Source organism: Ranitomeya imitator, chromosome 5 (assembly GCF_032444005.1).
Source record: "Ranitomeya imitator isolate aRanImi1 chromosome 5, aRanImi1.pri, whole genome shotgun sequence".
Lineage (NCBI taxonomy): Eukaryota > Metazoa > Chordata > Amphibia > Anura > Dendrobatidae > Ranitomeya > Ranitomeya imitator.
Window position 1 is genome coordinate 525,070,210 of NC_091286.1, and position 25,640 is coordinate 525,095,849.

Sequence of the window (25,640 nt, forward strand, 5' to 3'; positions counted from 1 at the left end):
ACCTGACAGATGTCAAGAAGGCCATCATTGACACCCTCAAGCAAGAGGGTAAGACCCAGAAAGAAATTTCTCAACAAATAGGCTGTTCCCAGAGTGCTGTATCAAGGCACCTCAATGGTAAGTCTGTTGGAAGGAAACAATGTGGCAGAAAACGCTGTACAACGAGAAGAGGAGACCGGACCCTGAGTAAGATTGTGGAGAAGGACCGATTCCAGACCTTGGGGAACCTGAGGAAGCAGTGGACTGAGTCTGGTGTGGAAACATCCAGAGCCACCGTGCACAGGCGTGTGCAGGAAATGGGCTACAGGTGCCGCATTCCCCAGGTAAAGCCACTTTTGAGCTACAGAGAAGCAGCACTGGACTGTTGCTAAGTGGTCCCAAGTACTTTTTTCTGATGAAAGCAAATTTTGCATGTCATTCGGAAATCAAGGTGCCAGAGTCTGGAGGAAGACTGGGGAGAAGGAAATGCCAAAATGCCTGAAGTCCAGTGTCAAGTACCGACAGTCAGTGATGGTGTGGGGTGCCATGTCAGCTGCTGGTGTTGGTCCACTGTGTTTCATCAAGGGCAGGGTCAATGCAGCTAGCTATCAGGAGATTTTGGAGCACTTCATGCTTCCATTGGCTGAAATGCTTTATGGAGATGAAGATTTCATTTTTCAGCACGACCTGGCACCTGCTCACAGTGCCAAAACCACTGGTAAATGGTTTACTGACCATGGTATTACTGTGCTCAATTGGCCTGCCAACTCTCCTGACCTGAACCCCATAGAGAATCTGTGGGATATTGTGAAGAGAAAGTTGAGAGACGCAAGACCCAACACTCTGGATGAGCTTAAGGCCGCTATTGAAGCATCCTGGGCCTCCATAACATCTCAGCAGTGTCACAGGCTGATTGCCTCCATGCCACGCCGCATTGAAGCAGTCATTTCTGCCAAAGGATTCCCGACCAAGTATTGAGTGCATAACTGAACATTATTATTTGTTGTTTTTTTTGTTTGTTATTAAAAAACACTTTTATTTTATTGGATGGGTGAAATATGCTAATTTATTGAGACAGGTTTTTTGGGTTATCAGGAGTTGTATGCCAAAATCATCAGTATTAAAACAATAAAAGACCTGACAAATTTCAGTTGGTGGATAATGAATCTATAATATATGAAAGTTTAATTGTAATCATTACATTATGGTAAATAATGAAATTTAACACTATATGCTAATTTTTTGAGAAGGACCTGTATGTCTACTTGACGAAGCTCTCAGAGGATAATTACTCCTACACATAGGAGGGCAAATCATGTCATTACGAATATATGGGCAGCACGGTGGCTCAGTGGTTAGCACTGCAGCCTTGCAACGCTGGGGTCCTGAGTTCAAATTCCACCAAGGACGTCTGCAAGGAGTTTGTATGTTCTCCCTGTGTTTGCGTGGGCTTCATCCAGTTTCCTCCCACACTCCAAAGACGTACCGATAGGGAATTTAGATTGTGAGCCCCATCGGGGACAGCCATGACAATGTGTGCAAAACTGTTAAGCGCTGCGGAATATGTTAGCGCTATATAAAAATTATTTATTAATCGCCGGGAAGTGACATGCAACCTCATCCACTTAGGTTTCATATTCATTTCAATGGTTTTCCTGATTTACCGGACCTAAACTGCATGGAAAATATGAAAACCTTAAATTGTAAAGAACTGCAAATTCCATATATGAAACACATTGGGCAGATTTACTATTCAAATTGAGCCAAAATTCTGGCGCACTTGTCATACTTTCCTTTTATGAAACGTTTTAGACACTTTTTGTGGCGTGGTTTACAAGCTGGTGGGGCTTAGTAGAAAGAAGCTCGGCATAGGTATAAAGATATTGTGGATTAAGATTTGTCAGCTTGCTCCAACATTTCAGCCCCCAAATATTAGTCTAAGGCTACTTTCACACTAGCATCGGTACGGGCCCGTCGCAGTGCGTCGGGCCGACGTACCAACGCATGCTGTGAAGTAAAAGCACAACGGGGGCAGCGGATGCAGTTTTTCAACGCATCCGCTGCCCCATTGTAAGGTCCGGGGAGGAGGGGGCGGAGTTCCGGCCACGCATGCGCAGTCGGAAATGGCAGACACGACGCACAAAAAAACGTTACATGCAGCGGTTTTTTGTGCCGACGGTCCGCCAAAACACGATGCATCCGTCACACAACGGATGCGACATGTGGCAATCCGTCGCAATGCGCCTCTAATGAACGTCTATGGAGAAAAAACACAACCTGCGGGCAACTTTGCAATATGCGTTTTTTCTCCATTGCGATGGAGGCCAAACGACGCTAGTGTGAAAGTAGCCTAAAAGTAAGGCCTCTTTCACACTTCCGTCTTTTCAGATCTGTTGCAATGCGTAGTTTTGGGAAAAAAACGGATCCTGCAAATGTGCCCGCAGGATCTCTTTTTTCCCATAGACTTGTATTAGCGACGGATCGTGATGGATGGCCACACGTTGCATCCGTCGTGCGACGGATCCGTCGCGTTTTGGCGGACCGTCGTCTGGAAAAAACGTTCAATGTAACGTTTTTGTCTGTGTTGGGAAAACATGTCACAACGGATCCTGCGGCATACGTCGTTGACTAGCATGGAAGCCTATGGACGCAGGATCCGTCGTGACACGTCGTATGACGGAATCCAGCACTGGAATCCGTTTTTTTACACTGAGCATGCTCAGAATCAGGAATTTGTAACCAATTGGCCAGACAGGCCCCAAATCTATATAAACCTGGCCTGGGGCGTCACCCCCAAATGTGCCAGCAAGACTCCTGCCAGCCTGAAGACAGTCAATATATTGGTTTCCCTATTTTCCAGTAGCCAATCACATTTGGGAGACTCCCATTTTTAGGCATGGAAAACGGATCCGTCAAAAAAACGGATGAAACGGATGGTAAAAACGGATGCAACGGATCCAGTTTTTCGACGGAACAGACAAGTGGATCCATCGAAATACTGGATGCGTTGCATCCGTTTTTCACTATTTTTGACACATCCTTCGATACGTCGCGCCGATGCATTGTCACGGATTAAAAAAAACGGAAGTGTGAAAGTAGCTTTAGCCAACAAAGATGCTTAAAGAAAACCTGTCAGGCAATTCATGCTGCTCTCAGAGAGAGAGTTTGAGCCTGGGGATCGTTCCTTAGTCAGTGTCATGGACCATATAGGGTGGTGGAAAAGGAGGGGGAAGTCAACTATAAAGTACACTGACCAGGGAAGAAGAAGGCTTTTCCCGTATATTATGGCAACCTACTTTTGTCTGTTTATTGGCCAGTATGAACATGCTCCTATTGTGCATGCATACCAACTTATACTCCAGTTGATGTTTTTCATTTAAGTGTCAGGTTTCTGCACTTAATGCAGGTAAATATGTGGCCTGCCTTGCTTTGAGCTGAACATTATGTTTATATAACTTTCCATTGCTGGGTATCCATATTCAAGACCCATTCCTGCTTGGCCCTTATTCATATTGAAGTCACTTTGACCCATGGTAAGATTTTAATACTAGAGGTTAGGACCATCCCAATTTGGGAAAGCCTTGATGTTTGTGGGATTGCTTTTATGCTTTTTTTTTTTTAATGAAAAACAGCATTTACAAAGAATCCCATGTTATTTATATACACTATTGCTTTTACTTATTAACTTACAGCAGGGTATATGTTCATTTTGTTTCTATCTTAGGTTTTGTCTGTTTGATGTCAGTGTGAACTCCGATATATGCGCCTATATTTGCATGCACACCTACTTACCTTCTTATTCTGCCATTATTTTTTTTTTTTTGTTAAAACCCTAGAAGGTTAGGAACCTGCTAGAAACCCCTTGCTTGTTGGCCTAATCACAAGCCAACATTGCAGGTGTCTAAGTGGCAGCTATTTGTCCGCCTTCCAAAAATTAGCACGATCGAAAATCGGTTCCTAAAAATAGGGGCATGTTATTGGAGGTACTAATTCACCCTTGAGTCATCACACTTGAGCCTCACATTCGGATCAATTTGAAACCCTGTAGGATCTGTGTGCTGGAAGATGGTACCTAATCCCTGGCTTTATTCAGCAGGGAGGTATGTAGCAAAATCCAGGCAGGCTAGGGTTATAGCTTGAGTTTTTTTGACCCAAAAATACAATATCTGTGCGAATGCTGCCTAATGCCTACCTGAGAGCGTGGATTCCCACAATTCCTTTAGCTACTTCCTGTCCTTCAAACTGTTTTTATTTAATGATTGTTTGAAAAAATAGAAAAATGGGAATATAATCTTGTTTAATTTAAAAAAAAATAAGAAAAACACTAGAGAAGGTCACAGCCTGATCATGAATCTTTCAATAATTCCTAATAAATATGACCCAATATTTAGGACACAGTTACTGTTGGGTAGGAGTTAGTACAGTTAGATGAAAATAAAAGCCATTTTTAATTGGTTTGCATTTAAAGGGTAGTGAGAATCTGGAATTGCTTGCCTGAGGAGGTGGTGATGGCGAACTCAGTCGAGGGGTTCAAGAGAGGCCTGGATGTCTTTCTGGAGCAGAACAATATTGTATCATACAATTATTAGGTTCTGTAGAAGGACGTAGATCTGGGGATTTATTATGATGGAATATAGGCTGAACTGGATGGACAAATGTCTTTTTTCGGCCTTACTAACTATGTTACTATGTTACATTAGCCAAAACAGCAAAGGTCAGTATAAGTCGATGATTTTGTTCAGCTTTAATCAAATATATATGGGCTACCTTAAGGTTTGTGTACACCAGCTAACCAATGGAACTAAACAACTACTGATTAACTACTTGTTTGCTGATCAACCCTTGTTTAATAGCCTATTTACACATGCAAACCACCCTTCAGATGCACACTTGAAAAATGTGGAAAAGATTGTTTTGTACGGATAGGCGCAGGTCCTGTTCATGATGCACTGCCAAGAATGATGATTTGTTGGGCAAACCAAAAAGGTCATTTCAACCAGCGAATCAGCATTTTGCTTGTTTGTCGGGTGATTGTCAGCCTGTTTATTGTAATATGAGTGTTCCTAGAAATGCTCGAACATAACAGTCACGCAATGTAAATACAACTTTAGATACATGAGATAAACATAATCGGCCGGCTGGATTACTTTGATCTGCTAGTCAATGCCTACTCAATTCTCAATTAAATTAGTTTATATATTTAAAGGAGCTGAACAACTTATTCTGAACAACTAAAGGGCCCATATTAAAATGGAAATAGCATATGTTACCTCTTGGACTGTCGCCGCTCCTCTAATGTTGGCGCGATATCTCCTGGCTGGAGGCCAAGTGATCACTGATCAGCTGCAGCCTTTCAGTAGTTTGTTAGAGTGAATGTATGTTTTTTTTCTATTTTATGGGCATTGTAGCTTTTGAGAAGGGGTTGTCCAGTTTAATTAGCTTGTTTCTGGTTCATCAATTACTTGAAAGTGTCAGTTATACATACACCTGCCAAAGGACACTCTGTTGGTGTCATTCCAGGGAAGAGGGGCCTATGTGTCGCTTTAATGTATGCCCCAGGATCATTCTGTGTTGTGAATGGACACACCTAGATATTTGCAGCAGTAAACTGAGGTTGTGGACAGGTGTCTTTTATACTGATAAGAAGTTCAAACAGCTGCCATTACTACAGGTAATGAGTGGAGGACAGAGGAGCCTCTTAAAGAAAAAGTTACAGGTTTGTGAGAGCCAGAAATCTTGCATGTTTTTAGGTGACCAAATACTTATTTTCCACCATAATTTGCAAAATAAATCTTGCCAAATTAGACAAGATGATTTTCTCGATTTGTTTTCTCATTTTGTCTCTCATAGTTGTGGTCTACCTATGATATTAATTACAGACCTCTCTCATCTTTTTAAGTGGGAGAACTTGCACAATTGGTGGCTGACTAAATACTTTTTTCCCCACTGTTAGTCATAGGAATAAAGTCCAGAAAGAAGACATATTCTCTAGATTTTTTTGTTAGAAAACATTATTGCCAATTCCCTATCATGTACTAATATGTCTAATTGTCTCCTGCTGTAATAGTTATTCCAAGACCTTAAAAGTAAAGATGTGAGCCGGACCTTCCGAAAATCAATTAACAAAAAAATGGGCATAACAGCAATAGGAGGGACGTCTTCAATCTCCAGCCAAGGAACACAGCATTCCTACTCAGGTAAAGAGTACAACACCAATGCTGCTTCTGCCCCTTACTGAATGTTCTAGAAAGTGATACCATGTCATGCTCCTGTGAGATTGGAATCTATAATATAACGCTGGGAGCGTCACTCTGTCCGAAGCCTTTATAGACTGCGCAAGCGCCGGCGCAGTCTGGGCCTCACAGAGTGACGCTCCCAGGAGATCGCGGTATGCGTAAACACTGAACGCACACCGCGATCTCCAACAGAGAAGCAGGGACCGCCAGGAGGGTAAGTATGAGCTATATTCACCTGGCCCCGTTCCACCGCTGCGCGCCGCCATCTTCCCGGTCCTCGGCCTGTGACCTTCAGTTCAGAGGGCGCGATGACGCGCTTAATGTCTGAACAGTTACAGCCAGAGGACCGAGAAGATGGCGGCGCGCAGCGATGGAACGGGGCCAGGTGAATATAGTAAGTGCTGGGGGGCCTGAGCTGGCGGCGATACCGGCACCTGACCCCCACAGCGCGCCGGTGTCCCCGCCTGCTCAGGCCCCCCAGCACTCGGCGCCCAGCGACCATAGGTGAGTATGGTATTTTTTTTTATATATATTGCAGCAGCATACGGGGCATATACAATGAAGCATCTTATGGGGCCATAAACCATAATGGAGCATCTTATGGGGCCATAAACCATAATGGAGCAGTGACGGGGGCCATAAACCATAATGGAGCAGTGTACGGGGGCATATAGTATGGAGCATCTTATGGGGGCCATAAACCTTTATGGAACAGCATACGGGGCATACACTATGGAGCATCTTATGGGGGCCATAAACCATAATGGAGCAGTGTACGGGGCATATACTATGGAGCATCTTATGGGGGCCATAAACCATAATGGAGCAGTGTACGGGGGCATATACCATGGAGCATCTTATGGGGGCCATAAACCTTTATGGAACAGCGTACGGGGCATACACTATGGAGCATCTTATGGGGGCCATAAACCTTTATGGAGCAGTGTATGGGGGCATATACTATGGAGCATCTTATGGGGGCCATAAACCTTTATGGAGCAGTGTACGGGGGCATATACTATGGAGCATCTTATGGGGGCCATCAACCTTTATGGAGCAGTGTACGGGGCATATACTATGGAGCATTTTATGGGGGCCATAAACCTTTATGGAGCAGCGTATGGGGCATATGGATGGGAGCAGCAAATTAAAGAACGGTGGCGCAGGATGGGAGCAGCACATGACAGGACGGGGGCGCAGGATGGGAGCAGCACATGACAGAATAGGGCAGCACATGACAGAACGGGGGCGCACATGACAGAACGGGGGCACAGGATGGGAGCAGCACATGTCAGAATGGGGGCGCAGGATGGGAGCAGCACATGACAGGATGGGGACGCAGGATGGGAGCAGCACATGACAGGATGGGGACGCAGGATGGGTGCAGCACATGTCAGAATGGAGGCGCAGGATGGGAGCAGCACATGTCAGAATGGGGGCGCAGGATGGGAGCAGCACATGTCAGAATGGGGGCGCAGGATAGGAGCAGCACATGACAGGATGGGGACACAGGATGGGAGCAGCACATGACAGGATGGGGGCGCAGGATGGAGCAGCACATACCAGGATGGAGACCATATACCAATATAAATGCTCACCACCCGGGCGTAGAACGGGTTCAATAGCTAGTATCATATAATGGGCCATTGCTCCATATTGAATACCTGTACGGCTTCTTTCAGATGAAGAGAAGGTGGCGTTTGTCAATTGGATTAATAAAGCTTTAAAAGATGACCCTCACGTTGCACATCTCCTGCCTATGGACCCTACCAACAACAGCCTCTTCACATCACTAAGAGATGGGATTTTACTATGGTGGGTGCTGCAAAATGTCTCCATCATGATTAATAAAATCTTAATTTGTTTATAGTCGTGTTATTGGTTTAGTGCATGCTGAGAGTTTACTGCAATGGTTCATTGTTTGCTAAACGCTTAACCGTTAATAGTGAAAGGAACCTGTCATCTGATTCATGCTCCCAGGACCACGAGCAACAAGAATTAAAGTCTGACTGTGTTATTGCAATCATGTATGTGCTACACTGAAATATATTTCAAAGAAAACATATCTTTTAAATTCTTCTGGGAACTACGTGTCCCCAGTGGCTTCTCCTTGGCCCAGTCACTTAAATACAGGCTCTCCCTGTGAATATACATAGGAAGAGAACTGTCAGTTTAGGGAAAAGTGGAGGAGAGAAGCCTCTGGGGACAGTCCTTGGACTAGCCAGTCGAGACAAATAGTCCCCTCCCGGATTTTCTAGGTATAATCTTCTCTGAAACGCCACTGCATTTTAGAAGAAAACATATATGGCTGCAATCAGCGCCGGATTTCGGCAAAGTGGGGCCCTAGGCAAAGTTTAAAATTGGGCCCCAAATGCTAACATATTGAACATCACACAGAAGCATTTCGGTTGTATTTACATGCGCTGAGTTCAGGCCGCTAAATGAGTGTGATCGACAACATTGAAATTGTTCTACGCTTTTTCCCAGCCTCTTTCCACCATCTGAGAAAGAATGATGAGGACAGAATGATTACTAATAGATCACTAACAGTCTCACCTTACAGTATCATGTTATCAGCAGCATATCTACCGTTTGCACCGGCGATGTGCTGTGGAGAACAATTATTTTTTTTCTGGCATAAACAATCCAATCACTCGATGAATATGCAGCATTTTGATTGTTTAGTATAATACACCCCATAGTCCTCCACATAGTATAATGTGCACCACAGTCCTCCATGTTGTAAAATGCAAATCCCATAGTCCTCCATATAACATAATATGCCCCATAGTCCTCCATATAGAATAATACACTCCCCATAGTCCTCCATATAGTATAATACACCCCATAATGCTCTACGTAGAATAATGTGCACCACAGTCCTCCATATTGTAAAATGCACAGTCCTCCATATAACATAATATGCCCCATAGTCCTCCATATAGAATAATACACTCCTCAGTCATACATGTAGTATTATACACTCCCTATAGTCCTCCATATAGTATTATACACTCCTCATAGTCATCCATATAGTATAATGCACTGCCATAGTCATCCATGTAGTACAATTCACTTCCCATAGTATAATGCACCCCATAGTTCTTCATATAGTATAATGTATTCTCCATAGTCCTCGATACAGTATAATGCAGCCCACATATAGTATAATGCAGCCACCCCATAGAGCATAAGGCAGCCACCCCACAGAGTATAAAGCAACCACCCCACAGAGTATAATGTAACCCCCCATAGAATATAATGCATCCCCCCTCATATAGTATAATGTAGCCCCCTCATAGAGTATGATGCAATCACCCCTCATAGAATATAAGTATAGAATATAAATATAATACAACCCCCCATAGAATATAATGTAGCCCCAAATAGAATATAATACAGCCCACCTCCACATAGAATATAATGTAGCCCCATCAAAGAGTATGATGCAATCCTCCCTCATAAAATCTAATACAGCCCCCCATAGGATATAATGTAGCACCCCATAGAATATAATGCAGCCTCCCATAGTATATAACTCAGCCTCCCCATAGAATATAATGTACCCCCATAGTATATAACACAGCCACATAGTGTATAACACAGCCTCTCCATAGAATATAATATATCCCCTATAGTATATAACACAGCCTCCCCCATAGAATATAATATGCCCCCATAGTGTTTAACACAGCCACATAGTATATAGCACAGCCTCCCCCATAGAGTATAATATACCCCCATAGTATATAACACAGCCCGCATAGTATATAGCACAGCCCACATAGTATATAGCACAGCCCACATAGTATATAGCACAGCCCGCATAGTATATAGCACAGCCCGCGTTTTATATAACACAGCCCACATAGTATACAGCACAGCTCGCATAGTATATAGCACAGCCCGCATAGTATATAGCACAGCCTGCGTAGTATATAACACAGCCCACGTAGTATATAGCACAGCCTGCATAGTATATAGCACAGCCTGCATAGTATATAGCACAGCCCGAATAGTATATAGCACAGCCCACATAGTATCGCACATAGTATATAGTACAGCCCACATCCCCCCCCCCAAGAATGGCCCCACAGTTCAGTAAAAAAAACAAAAAACATTCCTCACCTCTCCTCATGCTCCTGTCTCAGCGGCTGCACTGCCTGGCACACAGTGAGTGTGCGATGACATCATCTCGCACCCGCAGTGTCAGAGGCAGAATGGGGAATGATGGGAGAGGGAGTGTCAGCTGACACTCTCTCCTCCATCATTGCTTTGAACTGTACCAGCAGACGCCGGGATAGTTCAATGCGGCGGCGAAGTCGGCACTGGCAGCAGGATGTGCCGCGAGCTGGGGGCCCCTGGAGGAGTGGGAGCCCTAGGTAGCTGCCTGGTCTGCCTGCCCCTAACACAGCCAGACTGATGCATGTTGCCTGTGCTTCAGGTAGCATAAGTCAGATGACAGGTTCCTTTAAGGTTTTTCCAGAATAGTGCAGCAGTGAAATGTAGTTCATTGTAGCAATTGTGTGCACAAAATGAGTAGTGATCATGGATTTGCATATGACAAGTCATGATTTTGTTTCTGTCCACCCTGCTTTGCCATTATTTTTTATTATTCTCTCACTGACATGGAAATGTTTCTTTTTTTGCACTTTAGGTTTTTTCCATTCAAGAATCATAGATTTTTATTTTTCCATCAACATAGCCATAAGAGTGCATTAATACTTATTTTTTGCTGAGTGAGTTGTAGTTCTCAGTGCTGCTATTTGCTTTCCCACATAATGTACTGAAAATGGGAAATTCCAAATGGTATGAAATGGTGAAAGAGAAAAGCAACTTTTTAGTTTTTTGGGGGGTTTATTTTATACAGTGTTAAAAATTCATTGACAACATGAATTCTTCTGTTCAATGTGATTACGACATCTTCAAACTTACTTGGTAATTAACCTGAACATTTGATTGGGTGATGACTTCTATATACTGCAATACTTCAATATTGTAGAATATAGTGAGATTAATAATCTCCTATGAAGCCCTGCATAAAGATGACAGCACTGGAGGCCGTCGAAGACAGGAACGCATGCCCACACCAGGACATGCTACTTACCTGTAAATGTTGCTGTCACAAATTAACAGTGGCATGAAAGCAGTTAATCAGCAGTAAAATATATAGAATGTGATTTAGTGACCCTTTGTAGTTTCTTAGCAGAGGATTAAGGAAGATTATGTTTGTAAATTGGCCAAGTCTATTTTGTATTAAGGTGGATGTCCACTATACCAATGTGAAAAATGGGGTCAGCACTCCAAAGTCAGAACGTGAGAAAACAGATTTAATAAGCCCATGTGACATTTCAGTTCAAAATGGCAGATAATTTTGCACAGTTAAAAAATACTTTGCTATTTTGAGCTGAGATGTCGCACTGGAATTCTTTTCTCACCATTTGACTTTGGAGTGCTGACTCCATTTTTTGGAGATATATGGTCAAGTTTTCTTAAATATACTTCTCAACATTGAAAAACAGCAAAAAGGAAAAGTAATGGAATTATGAAAATCGCAGGATGGATGTGAATGATATGCAAATACCGTATATACTCGAGTATAAGCTGACTCGAGTATAAGCTGACCCCCTAATTTTGCAACAAAAAACTGGGAAAACTTATTGACTCGAGTATAAGCCTAGGGTGGGAAATGCAGCAGTATTGATAAATGTCAAAAGTAAAAATAGAGACCAATAAAAGTAAAATTAATTGAGACATCAGTAGGTTAAGTGTTTTTGAATATCCATATTGAATCAGGAGCCCAATATAATGCTCCATACTGTTCAGTATGGCCCCATAAGATGCTCCATACAAAATAGGCCCCATATAATGCTCCATACAGTTCATTATGGCCCCATAAGATGCTCCATACAAAATAGGCCCCATATAATGCTCCATACAGTTCATTATGGCCCCATACGATGCTCCATATACAAATATGCCCCATATAATGCTCCATGCAGTTCTTTATGGCCCCATAGATGCCCCATATAATGCTCCATGCAGTTCTTTATGGCCCCATAGATGCCCCATATAATGCTCCATGCAGTTCTTTATGGCCTCATAAGATGCCCCATATAATGCTCCATGCAGTTCTTTATGGCCCCATAGATGCCCCATATAATGCTCCATGCAGTTCTTTATGGCCCCATAGATGCCCCATATAATGCTCCATGCAGTTCTTTATGGCCCCATAGATGCCCCATATAATGTTCCATGCAGTTCTTTATGGCCCAATAGATGCCCTATATAATGCTCCATGCAGTTATGGCCCCATAGATGCTCCATATAATGCTCCATGCAGTTATGGCCCCATAGATGCCCCATATAATGCTCCATGCAGTTCTTTATGGCCCCGTATAATGCCCCATATAATGTTCCATGCAATTCTTTATGGCCCCATATAATGCCCCATATAATGCTCCATGCAGTTATGTCCCCATAGATGCTCCATATAATGCTCCATGCAGTTCTTTATGGCCCCGTATAATGCCCCATATAATGTTCCATGCAATTCTTTATGGCCCCATAGATGCTCCATATAATGCTCCATGCAGTTCTTTATGGCTCCATATAATGCCCCATATAATGCTCCTTGCAGTTCTTTATGGCCCCATATAATGCCTCATATAATGCTCCATGCAGTTATGTCCCCATAGATGCTCCATATAATGCTCCATGCAGTTATGGCCCCATAGATGCCCCATATAATGCTCCATGCAGTTCTTTATGGCCCCATATAATGCCCCATATAATGCTCCATGCAGTTATGTCCCCATAGATGCTCCATATAATGCTCCATGCAGCTCTTTATGGCCCACTATAATGCCCCATATAATGCTCCTTGCAGTTCTTTATGGCCCCATATAATGCCCCATATAATGCTCCATGCAGTTATGTCCCCATAGATGCTCCATATAATGCTCCATGCAGTTATGGCCCCATAGATGCCCCATATAATGCTCCATGCAGTTCTTTATGGCCCCATAGACACTCCGCATAGCCACATGTAAGGATGCTGCTGCACTAAAAAAAAATGACATACTCACCTCTCGTCGCTGCTCCTCAGCATCCCGTCTCTCCGCACTGACTGTTCAGGCAGAGGGTGGGGCGCACACTAATACGTCATCGCGCCCTCTGATCTGAACAGTCACTGCAGGGGACGCGGAAGGTGAGGCAGCGGTGGAACGCGGAAACGTGAATATGACATACCTGCTCCCAGCGCTCCGGATGCGGTCCCTGCATGTCCCACGTCTCCGGGAGCAGCAGCTTCTTCCTGTAGTGAGTGGTCACATGGCACCGCTCATTACAGTAATGAATATGCAGCTCCACCCCTATGGGAGTGGAGTCCATATTCATAACTTTAATGAGCGGTACCAGTGACAGCTGAACAGAGGAAGAAGCTGCCGTGCCTGAAGACCGTGGGACATGCGGAGACCACGTCAGGAGCGCTGGAGCAGGTGAGTATTTGACAAGTGTCTCTCCCCCTCACCCGCTGACCCCCCCGCCTTCCATGACTTGAGTATAAGCTGAGAGGGGCACTTTCAGCCCATTTTTTGGGGCTGAAAATCTCTGCTTATACTCTAGTATATACGGTAATTAAAAATGGAAATAAAATTTTCAAAGCATTTACATTTTTTCAATATTGAGTATGAGCGCCACATACAGAAATACATGCACTTATACTACTTGGCTACTGTCAATAAGGTTTTTAATGGATGTCTGAGGAATGTTGTTCAACATTGTAACTTGAACTTACTTGGACAAATCATGAAGATACGCTGTTGGCATCTCTTTGCAATTGCTGACTAATGATGTACCAGAGGTGCTTGATGGAGATAAGTTCGGATAGTCTCAGGCCATGGTATCATGTTTAGGCCACTTAGGCGGCTCACAGTAGCATGAGCAATGGGTGGGCTGGCATTCTTATGTTGAAAAATGGGTCCTGGGACACTTTGGAGATATGGCAGAACTACTGGTTTCATGACCAAATCAATGTAATGCTGAGCTGTTAGTGTAATTGGAATGAAGATTTGAATGGTCTGGCTACTGTAAATTATGACACCCAACACCATAATTTTGGGAATAGGACCAGTGTGATGTTACCTTGTGAAGGCCTCTTTATGATGTTGCCCACGTTACCCAGACCAATCTTTGTCAGCAGCTATGTTCAAGAAAAGAATGGGACTCACCGCAGAAGAGGATAGAAATTCCTTACAGCCTTCATTGCCGTCATGCTCTGCACCTTGATAGCTGTTAAGATGGCTTCAATGGAAAACCTTTAATTGGATGCCTGGCTTCTAGCCCAGTGTTATGCAAACACCTTCTGATGGTTTGTGTAGACACTATTGAGTTAGTCTTGGTTATGTGACATCCTATTTCACTTGCAGTATAGAATGGAACAATTGTGGAATCGGTGTTTTGTCAATTCTCAAAAATGTCCCATGGGATGTTTTTCAACACGACCACACCAAGCTACATGTTGCTCATATTATTGTGAACCACCTGCTTGGATTAATTTCTTGCAACAGACCACAAAGACTATATACATACCATACTCTAGATCGGGGGTATGGAACCTCCAGCCCCTGGGCAAATTCCCCTGCGAAAGCAGTGCTTCGGCCGGCTGACCTGTTTTGATGGTCACCAGCATTTTATGTGGTCATTAGACTATGAGCACATGCATGCACCATCCACCAGTGAACACTGTGAAGGATTGCTTCCTGACCCTGGCCAGTGCCACATCAGGACATACTTTGTGGGCGAAGTCATCGTTCTCAATCCTTCAGACCCACCGATAAAGGCAGCAGCCCCAGCTATAAATGTAACTTGAGCAGTGATGAATTTCCCACTATGAGGAGACATGTAGTGTAATATAAATCTGTGTTTGGTGCAAGTTACTGCTACGAGTTCTTTTCAAAATTCATCGCAAATGGTCGACTGAGCTCCAGACCGACTAAATCTGGAAAAGTAGTTGTGAATTGTATCATCATTACCACCTAACATTATGCGTTGCACCGAAGAGAAGGAGTTCCAGCCATCACATTTGGGGGTGAGTAAATTAAATGTTTGACCAAATAAAGCAGGATAAATTTCAAGTTGCTAATTTTGGGTAGCTTCCAGATTAGGTTAGAAATATCCAAATAGCTCTTGGCACAAAAAATGTCCCCTACTAGGGTTGAGCGAAACGGGTCGAACATTTTCAAAAGTCGCCGACTTTTGGCGAAGTCGAGTTTCATGAAACCCGATCCGACCCCTGTGCGTGGTCGGCCATGCGGTACGCGACTTTCGCGCCAAAGTCGCGTTTCAATGACGCGAAAAGCGCCATTTCTCAGCCAATGAAGGTAAACGCAGAGTGTGGGCAGCGTGATGACATAGGTCCTGGTCCCCACCATCTTAGAGAAGGGCATTGCAGTGATTGGCTTGCTGTCTGCGGCGTCACAGGGGCTATAAAGGGGAGTTCCCGCCGACCGCCATGTTACTGCTGCTGATCTGAGCTTAGGGAGAGGTTGCTGCCGCTTCGTCATAAGCAGGGATAGCGTTAGGCAGGGTCCATTAACCACAAAACCGCTTGTGCTGTAGCGATTTCCACTGCCCAACACCACCTTCGGTGTGCAGGGACAGTGGAAGCTCCATTTTTTTTTTTTTTTTCCTCAGCGCTGTAGCTCATTGGGCTGCCCTAGAAGGCTCCCTGATAGCTGCATTGCTGTGTGTACGCCGCTGTGCAAACCAACTGCTTTTTTCAAAGTACAAATCCTCTTGTTCCTTCCTTTCTGCACAGCTATCTTGTTTGTTTGTCCACACTTTTTATTTAATTTGTGCATCAGTCCACTCCTTATTGCTGCCTGCCATACCTGGCTGAGATTACTGCAGGGAGATAGTAATTGAAGGACAGTTCCTTTTTTTTTTTTTTTTTTTTTTGTGGGAGATTAAGATTGACATTTCTGCTAGAGTGGCATCTCTGTCTGTGTCATCTCTCACTCAGTGGGCCATAGAAAGCCTATTTATTTTTTTGCTTGATTTGGGTTCCAAAATCTACCAGAAAAAATCACAACATCAATCAGTGGGAGAAAAATATTGGCCTCAGGGCTTGTGTGCCACTCCTTACTCCTGTGTGTGCCATCTCTCACTCAGTGGGCCATAGAAAGCCTATTAATTTTTTTGCTTGATTTGGGTTCTAAATTCTACCTGAAAAAATCAATAAATCAATCAGTGGGAGATTAATATTGGCCTTTGGGCTTGTGTGCCAGTCCTAAGCGTGCCATCTCTCTCTCTCAGATAGTGGGCCATAGAAAGCCTATTTTTTTATTATTTTATTGGGTTTATAAATTTTCCCTGGAAAAAAAAAAAAAGTGGGAGATTAATATTGGCCTCTGGGCTTGTGTGCCAGTCCTGAGCGTGCCATCTCTCTCACAAATAGTGGGCCATAGAAAGCCTATTTATTTTTTGGTTGATTTGGGTTCATAATTCTACCTGAAAAAATCAATCAATCAATCAGTGGGAGATTAATATTGGCCTTTGGGCTTGTGTGCCAGTCCTAAGCGTGCCATCTCTCTCTCTCAGATAGTGGGCCATAGAAAGCCTATTTATTATTATTTTTTTTATTGGGTTTATAAATTTTCCCTGGAAAAAAAAAAAAAGTGGGAGATTAATATTGGCCTCTGGGCTTGTGTGCCAGTCCTGAGCGTGCCATCTCTCTCACAAATAGTGGGCCATAGAAAGCCTATTTCTTTTTTGGGTTGATTTGGGTTCCTAATTCTACCTGAAAAAATCAATCAATCAATCAGTGGGAGAAAAATATTGGCCTCAGGGCTTGTGTGCCACTCCTTACTCCTGTGTGTGCCATCTCTCACTCAGTGGGCCATAGAAAGCCTATTAATTTTTTGGCTTGATTTGGGTTCCAAAATCTACCTGAAAAAAATCACTAAATCAATCAGTGGGAGATTAATATTGGCCTCTGGGCTTGTGTGCCACTCCTGACTCCTGTGTGCGTCATCTGTCACTCAGTGGGCCCTAGAAAGCCTATTTTTTGTTTTATTTGTTTTCTAAATTCTCCCTGAAACAATCATTTTATTTTCTTTGGTTTCTAAATTATTCCTGAAAAAAATCATTTTTTTTGTATTTTTTTTTCTCTCAAGTCTCCCTGAAAAAAAAAAAAAAAAAAAAATCTGTGGGAGATTCATATTGCCCCTTCTGCTTGTGTGCCAGTCTTGACTCCTGGGTGTGCCATCTCTCTCTCTCTCCCCAATTGTGGGCCATAGAAAGCCTATTAATTTTTTTGCTTGATTTGGGTTCCAAAATCTACCAAAAAAAATAACTAAATCAATCGGTGGGAGATTAATATTGGCCTCTGGGCTTGTGTGCCACTCCTGACTCCTGTGTGCGTCATCTGTCACTCAGTGGGCCCTAGAAAGCCTATTTTTTGTTTTATTTGTTTTCTAAATTCTCCCTGAAACAATCATTTTATTTTCTTTGGTTTCTAAATTATTCCTGAAAAAAATCATTATTTTGGTATTTTTTTTTCTCTCAAGTCTCCCTGAAAAAAAAAAAAAAAAAAAATCTGTGGGAGATTCATATTGCCCCTTCTGCTTGTGTGCCAGTCTTGACTCCTGGGTGTGCCATCTCTCTCTCTCTCCCCAATTGTGGGCCATAGAAAGCCTATTAATTTTTTTGCTTGATTTGGGTTCCAAAATCTACCAAAAAAAATAACTAAATCAATCGGTGGGAGATTAATATTGGCCTCTGGGCTTGTGTGCCACTCCTGACTCCTGTGTGCGTCCTCTCTCACTCAGTGGGCCCTACAAAGCCTTTTTTTTTTTTTTTTCCCTAAATTCTCCCTGAAACAATCATTTCATTTTATTTGTTTTATAAATTCTTCTGTAAAAAATAATTTTTTTTAAATTTTTTTTTCTGAAGTCTCCCTTTTAAAAAAAACAAACACAAATCAGTGGGAGATAAATATTTACATTTGCGCTTCAGTGACAGTCCTGCGTGTGTGCCATCTCATTTGTTGCCAACAACAACAGAGTGTGTAACATTGTGGCTGATTTTCGTTGTGGTCTCACCCACCTGTAAAGGGGTAGCTAAATCATACTGAAGTTATAGCTCACCGTGTAAGTTGTGTGACAGCAACAAATACCGTTCGTTTGTTAACGTTTTTAAAACAATGAGGAAGTCTGGTGGAAGAGGTCGTGGCCGGGGGCGTTCATTGTCAGCTGGTAATGAGGGTAGTGGTAGTGGTGGAGCATCAGCTGGTCGTGGGAAAAAAAATATTGCACCTAAGTCTGGAGCTGTGGAGCCAGGTTCGTCGTCTGGCTACACAAGGCCTCGAACGCTCCCTTTTCTGGGAGTAGGAAAACCGCTTTTAAAGCCGGAGCAGCAAGAGCAAGTTTTGGCTTATCTTGCTGACTCAGCCTCTAGCTCTTTTGCCTCCTCTCGTGAAACTGGTAAATGTCAAAGCAGCGCGTCGTTAGTGGATGTTCACGGTCAGGGACAAGTCGCTTCCTTGTCCTCTTCAGCAAAAACAACAACAGAGAAGAATGCAGCAGGCGACACAACGGGTTACTCCATGGAGCTCTTTACACATACCGTCCCTGGCTTAGAAAGTGAAGCAGTTAACAGTCCATGCCCATTACAAGTTGAATCTGACATGGAGTGCACTGATGCACAGCCACAGCCAGACTACTATCCTGGTCCTTTGACTCAGACCACAACATTGCCATCGCAGGGTGCTGATCAAGAATCAGACCCTGATGAGACTATGTTGCCCCATCACGAACGCTATACCACCGACCGCCACGGTGACACAGACGAAGTTGCACACGAGCTACAAGAAGAGGTAATAGATGACCCAGTTCTTGACCCCGATTGGCAGCCATTGGGGGAACAGGGTGCAGGCGGCAGCAGTTCTGAAGCGGAGGAGGAGGGGCCGCAGCAGGCATCAACATCGCAACAGGTTCCATCTGCCGGGCCCGTATCTTGCCCAAAACGCGTGGCAAAGCTAAAACCTGTTGGAGGACAGCGTGGCCATCCGGTTAAAGCTCAGTCTGCAATGCCTGAAAAGGTATCCGATGCTAGAAAGAGTGCAGTCTGGCATTTTTTTAAACAACATCCAATTGATCAGCGCAAAGTCATCTGTCAAAAATGTTCAACTACCTTAAGCAGAGGACAGAATCTGAAAAGTCTCAATACAAGTTGCATGCATAGACATTTAACCACCATGCATTTGCAAGCCTGGACTAACTACCAAACGTCCCTTAAGGTTGTAGCACCCTCGGCCAATGAAGCTAGTCAGCAACGCAACATCCCTTCCGGCAGTGTAGGGCCACCATTTTCCGCACCACCTGCAGTATCTGTGCAGGTTTCTTTGCCAGGCCAAAGCCGTCAGGGTCAGGGAATCACCAGTTTCGTAGTAGGAAACACTGCATCTAGGGCACCGGTGGCAACAATACCATCTCCCACCGTCTCTCAGTCTGCCATGTCCACCGGCACCCCCGCTAGTTCCACGATCTCCAGCTCTCCAGTCCAGCTCACCCTACATGAGACTATGGTTAGAAAAAGGAAGTACTTAGCCTCGCATCCGCGTACACAGGGTTTGAACGCACACATAGCTAGACTAATCTCGTTAGAGATGATGCCCTACCGGTTAGTTGAAAGCGAAGCTTTCAAAGCCCTGATGGACTACGCTGTACCACGCTACGAGCTACCCAGTCGACACTTTTTTTCCAGAAAAGCCATCCCAGCCCTCCACCAGCATGTTAAAGAGCGCATCGTCCATGCACTCAGGCAATCTGTGAGCACAAAGGTGCACCTGACAACAGATGCATGGACCAGTAGGCATGGCCAGGGACGTTACGTGTCCATCACGGCACACTGGTTAAATGTGGTGGATGCAGGGTCCACAGGGGACAGCAAGTTTGGGACAGTTCTGCCTAGCCCACGGTCTAGGAAACAATTGGCTGTAGCCGTTCGCACCCCCTCCTCCTCCTCTTCGTCCTCCTGCAGAAGCGAGAGCTCGTCCACAGACCGCAGTCGCACAACCACTCCATCCGCAGCTGCCACTGTTGCACACCAGGTCTCCCATTATGGGGCAGCTACTGGCAAACGTCAGCAGGCTGTATTGGCTATGAAGTGTTTGGGCGACAACAGACACACCGCGGAAGTTCTGTCCGAGTTCTTGCAGAAAGAAACGCAGTCGTGGCTGGGCACTGTAGATCTTGAGGCAGGCAAGGTAGTGAGTGATAACGGAAGGAATTTCATGGCTGCCATCTCCCTTTCCCAACTGAAACACATTCCTTGCCTGGCTCACACCTTAAACCTGGTGGTGCAGTGCTTCCTGAAAAGTTATCCGGGGTTATCCGACCTGCTCCTCAAAGTGCGTGGACTTTGCTCACATATCCGCCGTTCGCCCGTACACTCCAGCCGTATGCAGACCTATCAGCGTTCTTTGAACCTTCCCCAGCATCGCCTAATCATAGACGTTGCAACAAGGTGGAACTCAACACTGCACATGCTTCAGAGACTGTGTGAACAGAGGCGGGCTGTTATGTTTTTGTGGGAGGATACACATACACGGGCAGGCAGTAGGATGGCAGACATGGAGTTGTCAGGTGTGCAGTGGTCGAAGATTTAAGACATGTGTCAAGTCCTTCAGTGTTTTGAGGAATGCACACGGCTGGTTAGTGCAGACAACGCCATAATAAGCATGAGCATCCCCCTAATGCGTCTGCTGATGCAAAGTTTGACGCACATAAAGGATCAGGCGTCTGCAGCTGAGGAAGAGGAAAGCCTTGATGACAGTCAGCCATTGTCTGGCCAGGGCAGTGTACAGGACGAGGTAGCGGGCGAAGAGGAGGAGGAGGACGAAGAGGATGATGGGGATGATTATATTTTTAATGAGGAAGCTTTTCCGGGGCCACTGGAAATTGGTGGCACGGCAAGGCCGGGTTCTGGTTTTTTGAGGGACACAAGTGACGTGGATTTGCCTGAAACTGCCCCTCAACCAAGCACAACCGCAGATTTGAGAACTGGAACTTTGGCCCACATGGCGGATTATGCCTTACGTATCCTCAAAAGGGACACACGCATAACTAAAATGATGAATGATGACGATTACTGGTTGGCCTGCCTCCTTGATCCTCGCTATAAAGGCAAATTGCAAAATATAATGCCACATGAGAACTTGGAACTAATATTAGCAACCAAACAATCAACTCTTGTTGACCGTTTGCTTCTGGCATTCCCTGCACACAGCGCCCGTGATCGTTCTCACACGAGCTGCAGGGGCCAGCAGACCAGAGGAGTTAGAGGGGCAGAAATCAGAAGTGGCGTTGGCCAGAGGGGTTTTCTGACCAGGTTGTGGAGTGATTTTGCTATGACCGCAGACAGGACAGGTACTGCAGCATCAATTCAAAGTGACAGGAGACAACATTTGTCCAGTATGGTTACAAACTATTTTTCATCCCTTATCGATGTTCTCCCTCAACCGTCATTCCCATTTGATTACTGGGCATCAAAATTAGACACCTGGCCAGAATTGGCAGAATATGCATTGCAGGAGCTTGCTTGCCCGGCAGCTAGTGTCCTATCAGAAAGAGTATTCAGTGCTGCAGGTTCAATACTAACAGAAAAAAGGACTCGTCTGGCTACCCAAAATGTAGATGATCTAACCTTCATTAAAATGAACCACAACTGGATTTCGAAATCTTTTGCCCCACCTTGCCCGGCTGACACCTAGCTTTCCTATGAAAAGGTCTTGCCTGTGGACTATTCTGAATGCCTTTTCCAATCTCGTAATTTTCAGCACCTGATTGTCCAGCATACGACATGTTTACACCTCACTAAATGGCCAAACTCCCCACACGGGGCCGTGGTATCGACACTTGGCGACAGCACCCGTGAGAGTGCAGTTTGTCTGAAGAGGTGGGTGAGCCCGCTTTTGGTCGACGGCACTGCCACTGGGTCCCTCCTAGTACAATAAAGTGTCTCTGGCGGTGGTGGTGCGCACCCAACGTCAGACACACCGTTGTAATATGAGGGGCCCTGGGCCTGTACCGCCGGCCACAAGACAGTTTCCCCCCACCCCAGCTCAAACAGTGCTCTACCACTTGCAAAATTATCTCACAGCTCCACCAATGTTTAGTCTATGCGCTGACATCCTTCAATGCCTGCCACTGACAATACCATTGTATTGACATTTTTGTTATGTTAGGCCTTCGATGCCTGTCTGTGGTCACTCCTTCCACTAGGCCTCCACTGACCACACCACTGCTGCCCGTGTACCCCTGGAACCAATTTAAAATTGCCTACAGCCATGTGTTATTATTTTAGGCCTTCGATGCCTGTCTGCGGTCACTCCTTCCACTAGGCCTCCACTGACCACACCACTGCTGCCCGTGTACCCCTGGAACCAATTTAAAATTGCCTACAGCCATGTGTTATTATTTTAGGCCTTCGATGCCTGTCTGCGGTCACTCCTTCCACTAGGCCTCCACTGACCACACCACTGCTGTCCGTGTACCCCTGGAACCAATTTAAAATTGCCTACAGCCATGTGTTATTATTTTAGGCCTTCGATGCCTGTCTGCGGTCACTCCTTCCACTAGGCCTCCACTGACCACACCACTGCTGCCCGTGTACCCTTGGAACCAATTTAAAATTGCCTACAGCCATGTGTTATTATTTTAGGCCTTCGATGCCTGTCTGCGGTCACTCCTTCCACTAGGCCTCCACTGACCACACCACTGCTGCCCGTGTACCCCTGGAACCAATTTAAAATTGCCTACAGCCAGCCCAATTTTTTTATTTTAGGCCTTCGATGCCTGTCTGCGGTCCATTCTTTCAACTACTACTACACTGACCAGGTCACTGCTGCCCGTGTACCCCTGGAACCAATTTAAAATTGCCTACAGCCATGTGTTATTATTTTAGGCCTTCGATGCCTGTCTGCGGTCACTCCTTCCACTAGGCCTCCACTGACCACACCACTGCTGCCCGTGTACCCCTGGAACCAATTTAAAATTGCCTACAGCCATGTGTTATTATTTTAGGCCTTCGATGCCTGTCTGCGGTCACTCCTTCCACTAGGCCTCCACTGACCACACCACTGCTGCCCGTGTACCCCTGGAACCAATTTAAAATTGCCTACAGCCAGCCCAATTTTTTTATTTTAGGCCTTCGATGCCTGTCTGCGGTCCATTCTTTCAACTACTACTACACTGACCAGGTCACTGCTGCCCGTGTACCCCTGGAACCAATTTAAAATTGCCTACAGCCATGTGTTATTATTTTAGGCCTTCGATGCCTGTCTGCGGTCACTCCTTCCACTAGGCCTCCACTGACCACACCACTGCTGCCCGTGTACCCCTGGAACCAATTTAAAATTGCCTACAGCCAGCCCAATTTTTTTATTTTAGGCCTTCGATGCCTGTCTGCGGTCCATTCTTTCAACTACTACTACACTGACCAGGTCACTGCTGCCCGTGTACCCCTGGAACCAATTTAAAATTGCCTACAGCCATGTGTTATTATTTTAGGCCTTCGATGCCTGTCTGCGGTCACTCCTTCCACTAGGCCTCCACTGACCACACCACTGCTGCCCGTGTACCCCTGGAACCAATTTAAAATTGCCTACAGCCATGTGTTATTATTTTAGGCCTTCGATGCCTGTCTGCGGTCACTCCTTCCACTAGGCCTCCACTGACCACACCACTGCTGCCCGTGTACACCTGGAACCAATTTAAAATTGCCTACAGCCAGCCCAATTTTTTTATTTTAGGCCTTCGATGCCTGTCTGCGGTCCATTCTTTCAACTACTACTACACTGACCAGGTCACTGCTGCCCGTGTACCCCTGGAACCAATTTAAAATTGCCTACAGCCATGTGTTATTATTTTAGGCCTTCGATGCCTGTCTGCGGTCACTCCTTCCACTAGGCCTCCACTGACCACATCACTGCTGCCCGTGTACCCCTGGAACCAATTTAAAATTGCCTACAGCCAGCCCAATTTTTTTATTTTAGGCCTTCGATGCCTGTCTGCGGTCCATTCTTTCAACTACTACTACACTGACCAGGTCACTGCTGCCCGTGTACCCCTGGAACCAATTTAAAATTGCCTACAGCCATGTGTTATTATTTTAGGCCTTCGATGCCTGTCTGCGGTCACTCCTTCCACTAGGCCTCCACTGACCACACCACTGCTGCCCGTGTACCCCTGGAACCAATTTAAAATTGCCTACAGCCATGTGTTATTATTTTAGGCCTTCGATGCCTGTCTGCGGTCACTCCTTCCACTAGGCCTCCACTGACCACACCACTGCTGCCCGTGTACCCCTGGAACCAATTTAAAATTGCCTACAGCCAGCCCAATTTTTTTATTTTAGGCCTTCGATGCCTGTCTGCGGTCCATTCTTTCAACTACTACTACACTGACCAGGGCACTGCTGCCCGTGTACCCCTGGAACCAACATCAGAAAATATAAAAATAAGTATTTTGCTTACAAAAAAGAAAATACTGGAGAGATATCAAATGCAGACATTTTAACATTAAAAACAAACACACAACTAAAATCTGGTACAGTACTAAAAATGGCCACCAGCTACAATTACTTTCTCCTGCAAGTAGTTAACTGAAAGGTTTTTTAAATTGAAAACACACATATGGCATCCACCGAGTGTTGTCCTGTCGCGTCTTCTTTATATTATTGCCGAGAAGATGCAAAACAATGAAAATAATAAAATCATTAATTACCAAAATAATAGAGAAAGTCAACACCACATTGCAAATAAACATTCATTCCAAATAAAGAAGCAGGGCGCGTCCGAGGGTGAGTATATACCTAATAAGAATATAATCACCCTCGGACGCGCAATGCTTATTTCCAACAGCCTTCCTTCCTAAGAATCAGCCCTTCCGTGGTGTAGAGAGACGTTGTGTTACACTCCAAGGTGTTCCCCAGGTTGCCTTTCCTGAGCTTCGATCTTCCGGCTCTCGTTTAGTAGTTGTTGGAAACTACGCTGCATTAGGCCTTCAAATTGGGTATGGGGTGTAGAGAGAGGGTGTGTTACACTCCAAGGTGTTCCCCAGGTTGCCTTTCCTGAGCTTCGATCTTCCGGCTCTCGTTTAGTAGTTCTTGGAAACTACACTGCATTAGGCCTTCAAATTGGGTATGGGGTGTAGAGAGAGGGTGTGTTACACTCCAAGGTGTTCCCCAGGTTGCCTTTCCTGAGCTTCGATATTCCGGCTCTCGTTTAGTAGTTGTTGGAAACTACACTGCATTAGGCCTACAAATTGGGTATGGGGGAAACATTGGCGCATCTGCGGTCCCTCCTTCCTCTAGGCCTCCACTGACCTGTCTACTGCTGCCCGTGTTCCCCTGGAACCAATT

General features: G+C 44.9%; 1 protein-coding gene across 1 annotated transcript in view; it reads left to right on the forward strand.

The window, feature by feature from the left end:
* PLS1 (plastin 1) overlaps positions 1-25,640 on the forward strand; it is a 243,679-nt gene that overhangs the window by 75,992 nt on the left and 142,047 nt on the right. The window contains exons 4-5 of the mRNA XM_069727564.1: positions 6,047-6,176; positions 7,898-8,030. Of these exons, the coding sequence (XP_069583665.1) occupies positions 6,047-6,176; positions 7,898-8,030 (263 nt within the window). The remainder of the gene's footprint in view (positions 1-6,046; positions 6,177-7,897; positions 8,031-25,640) is intronic.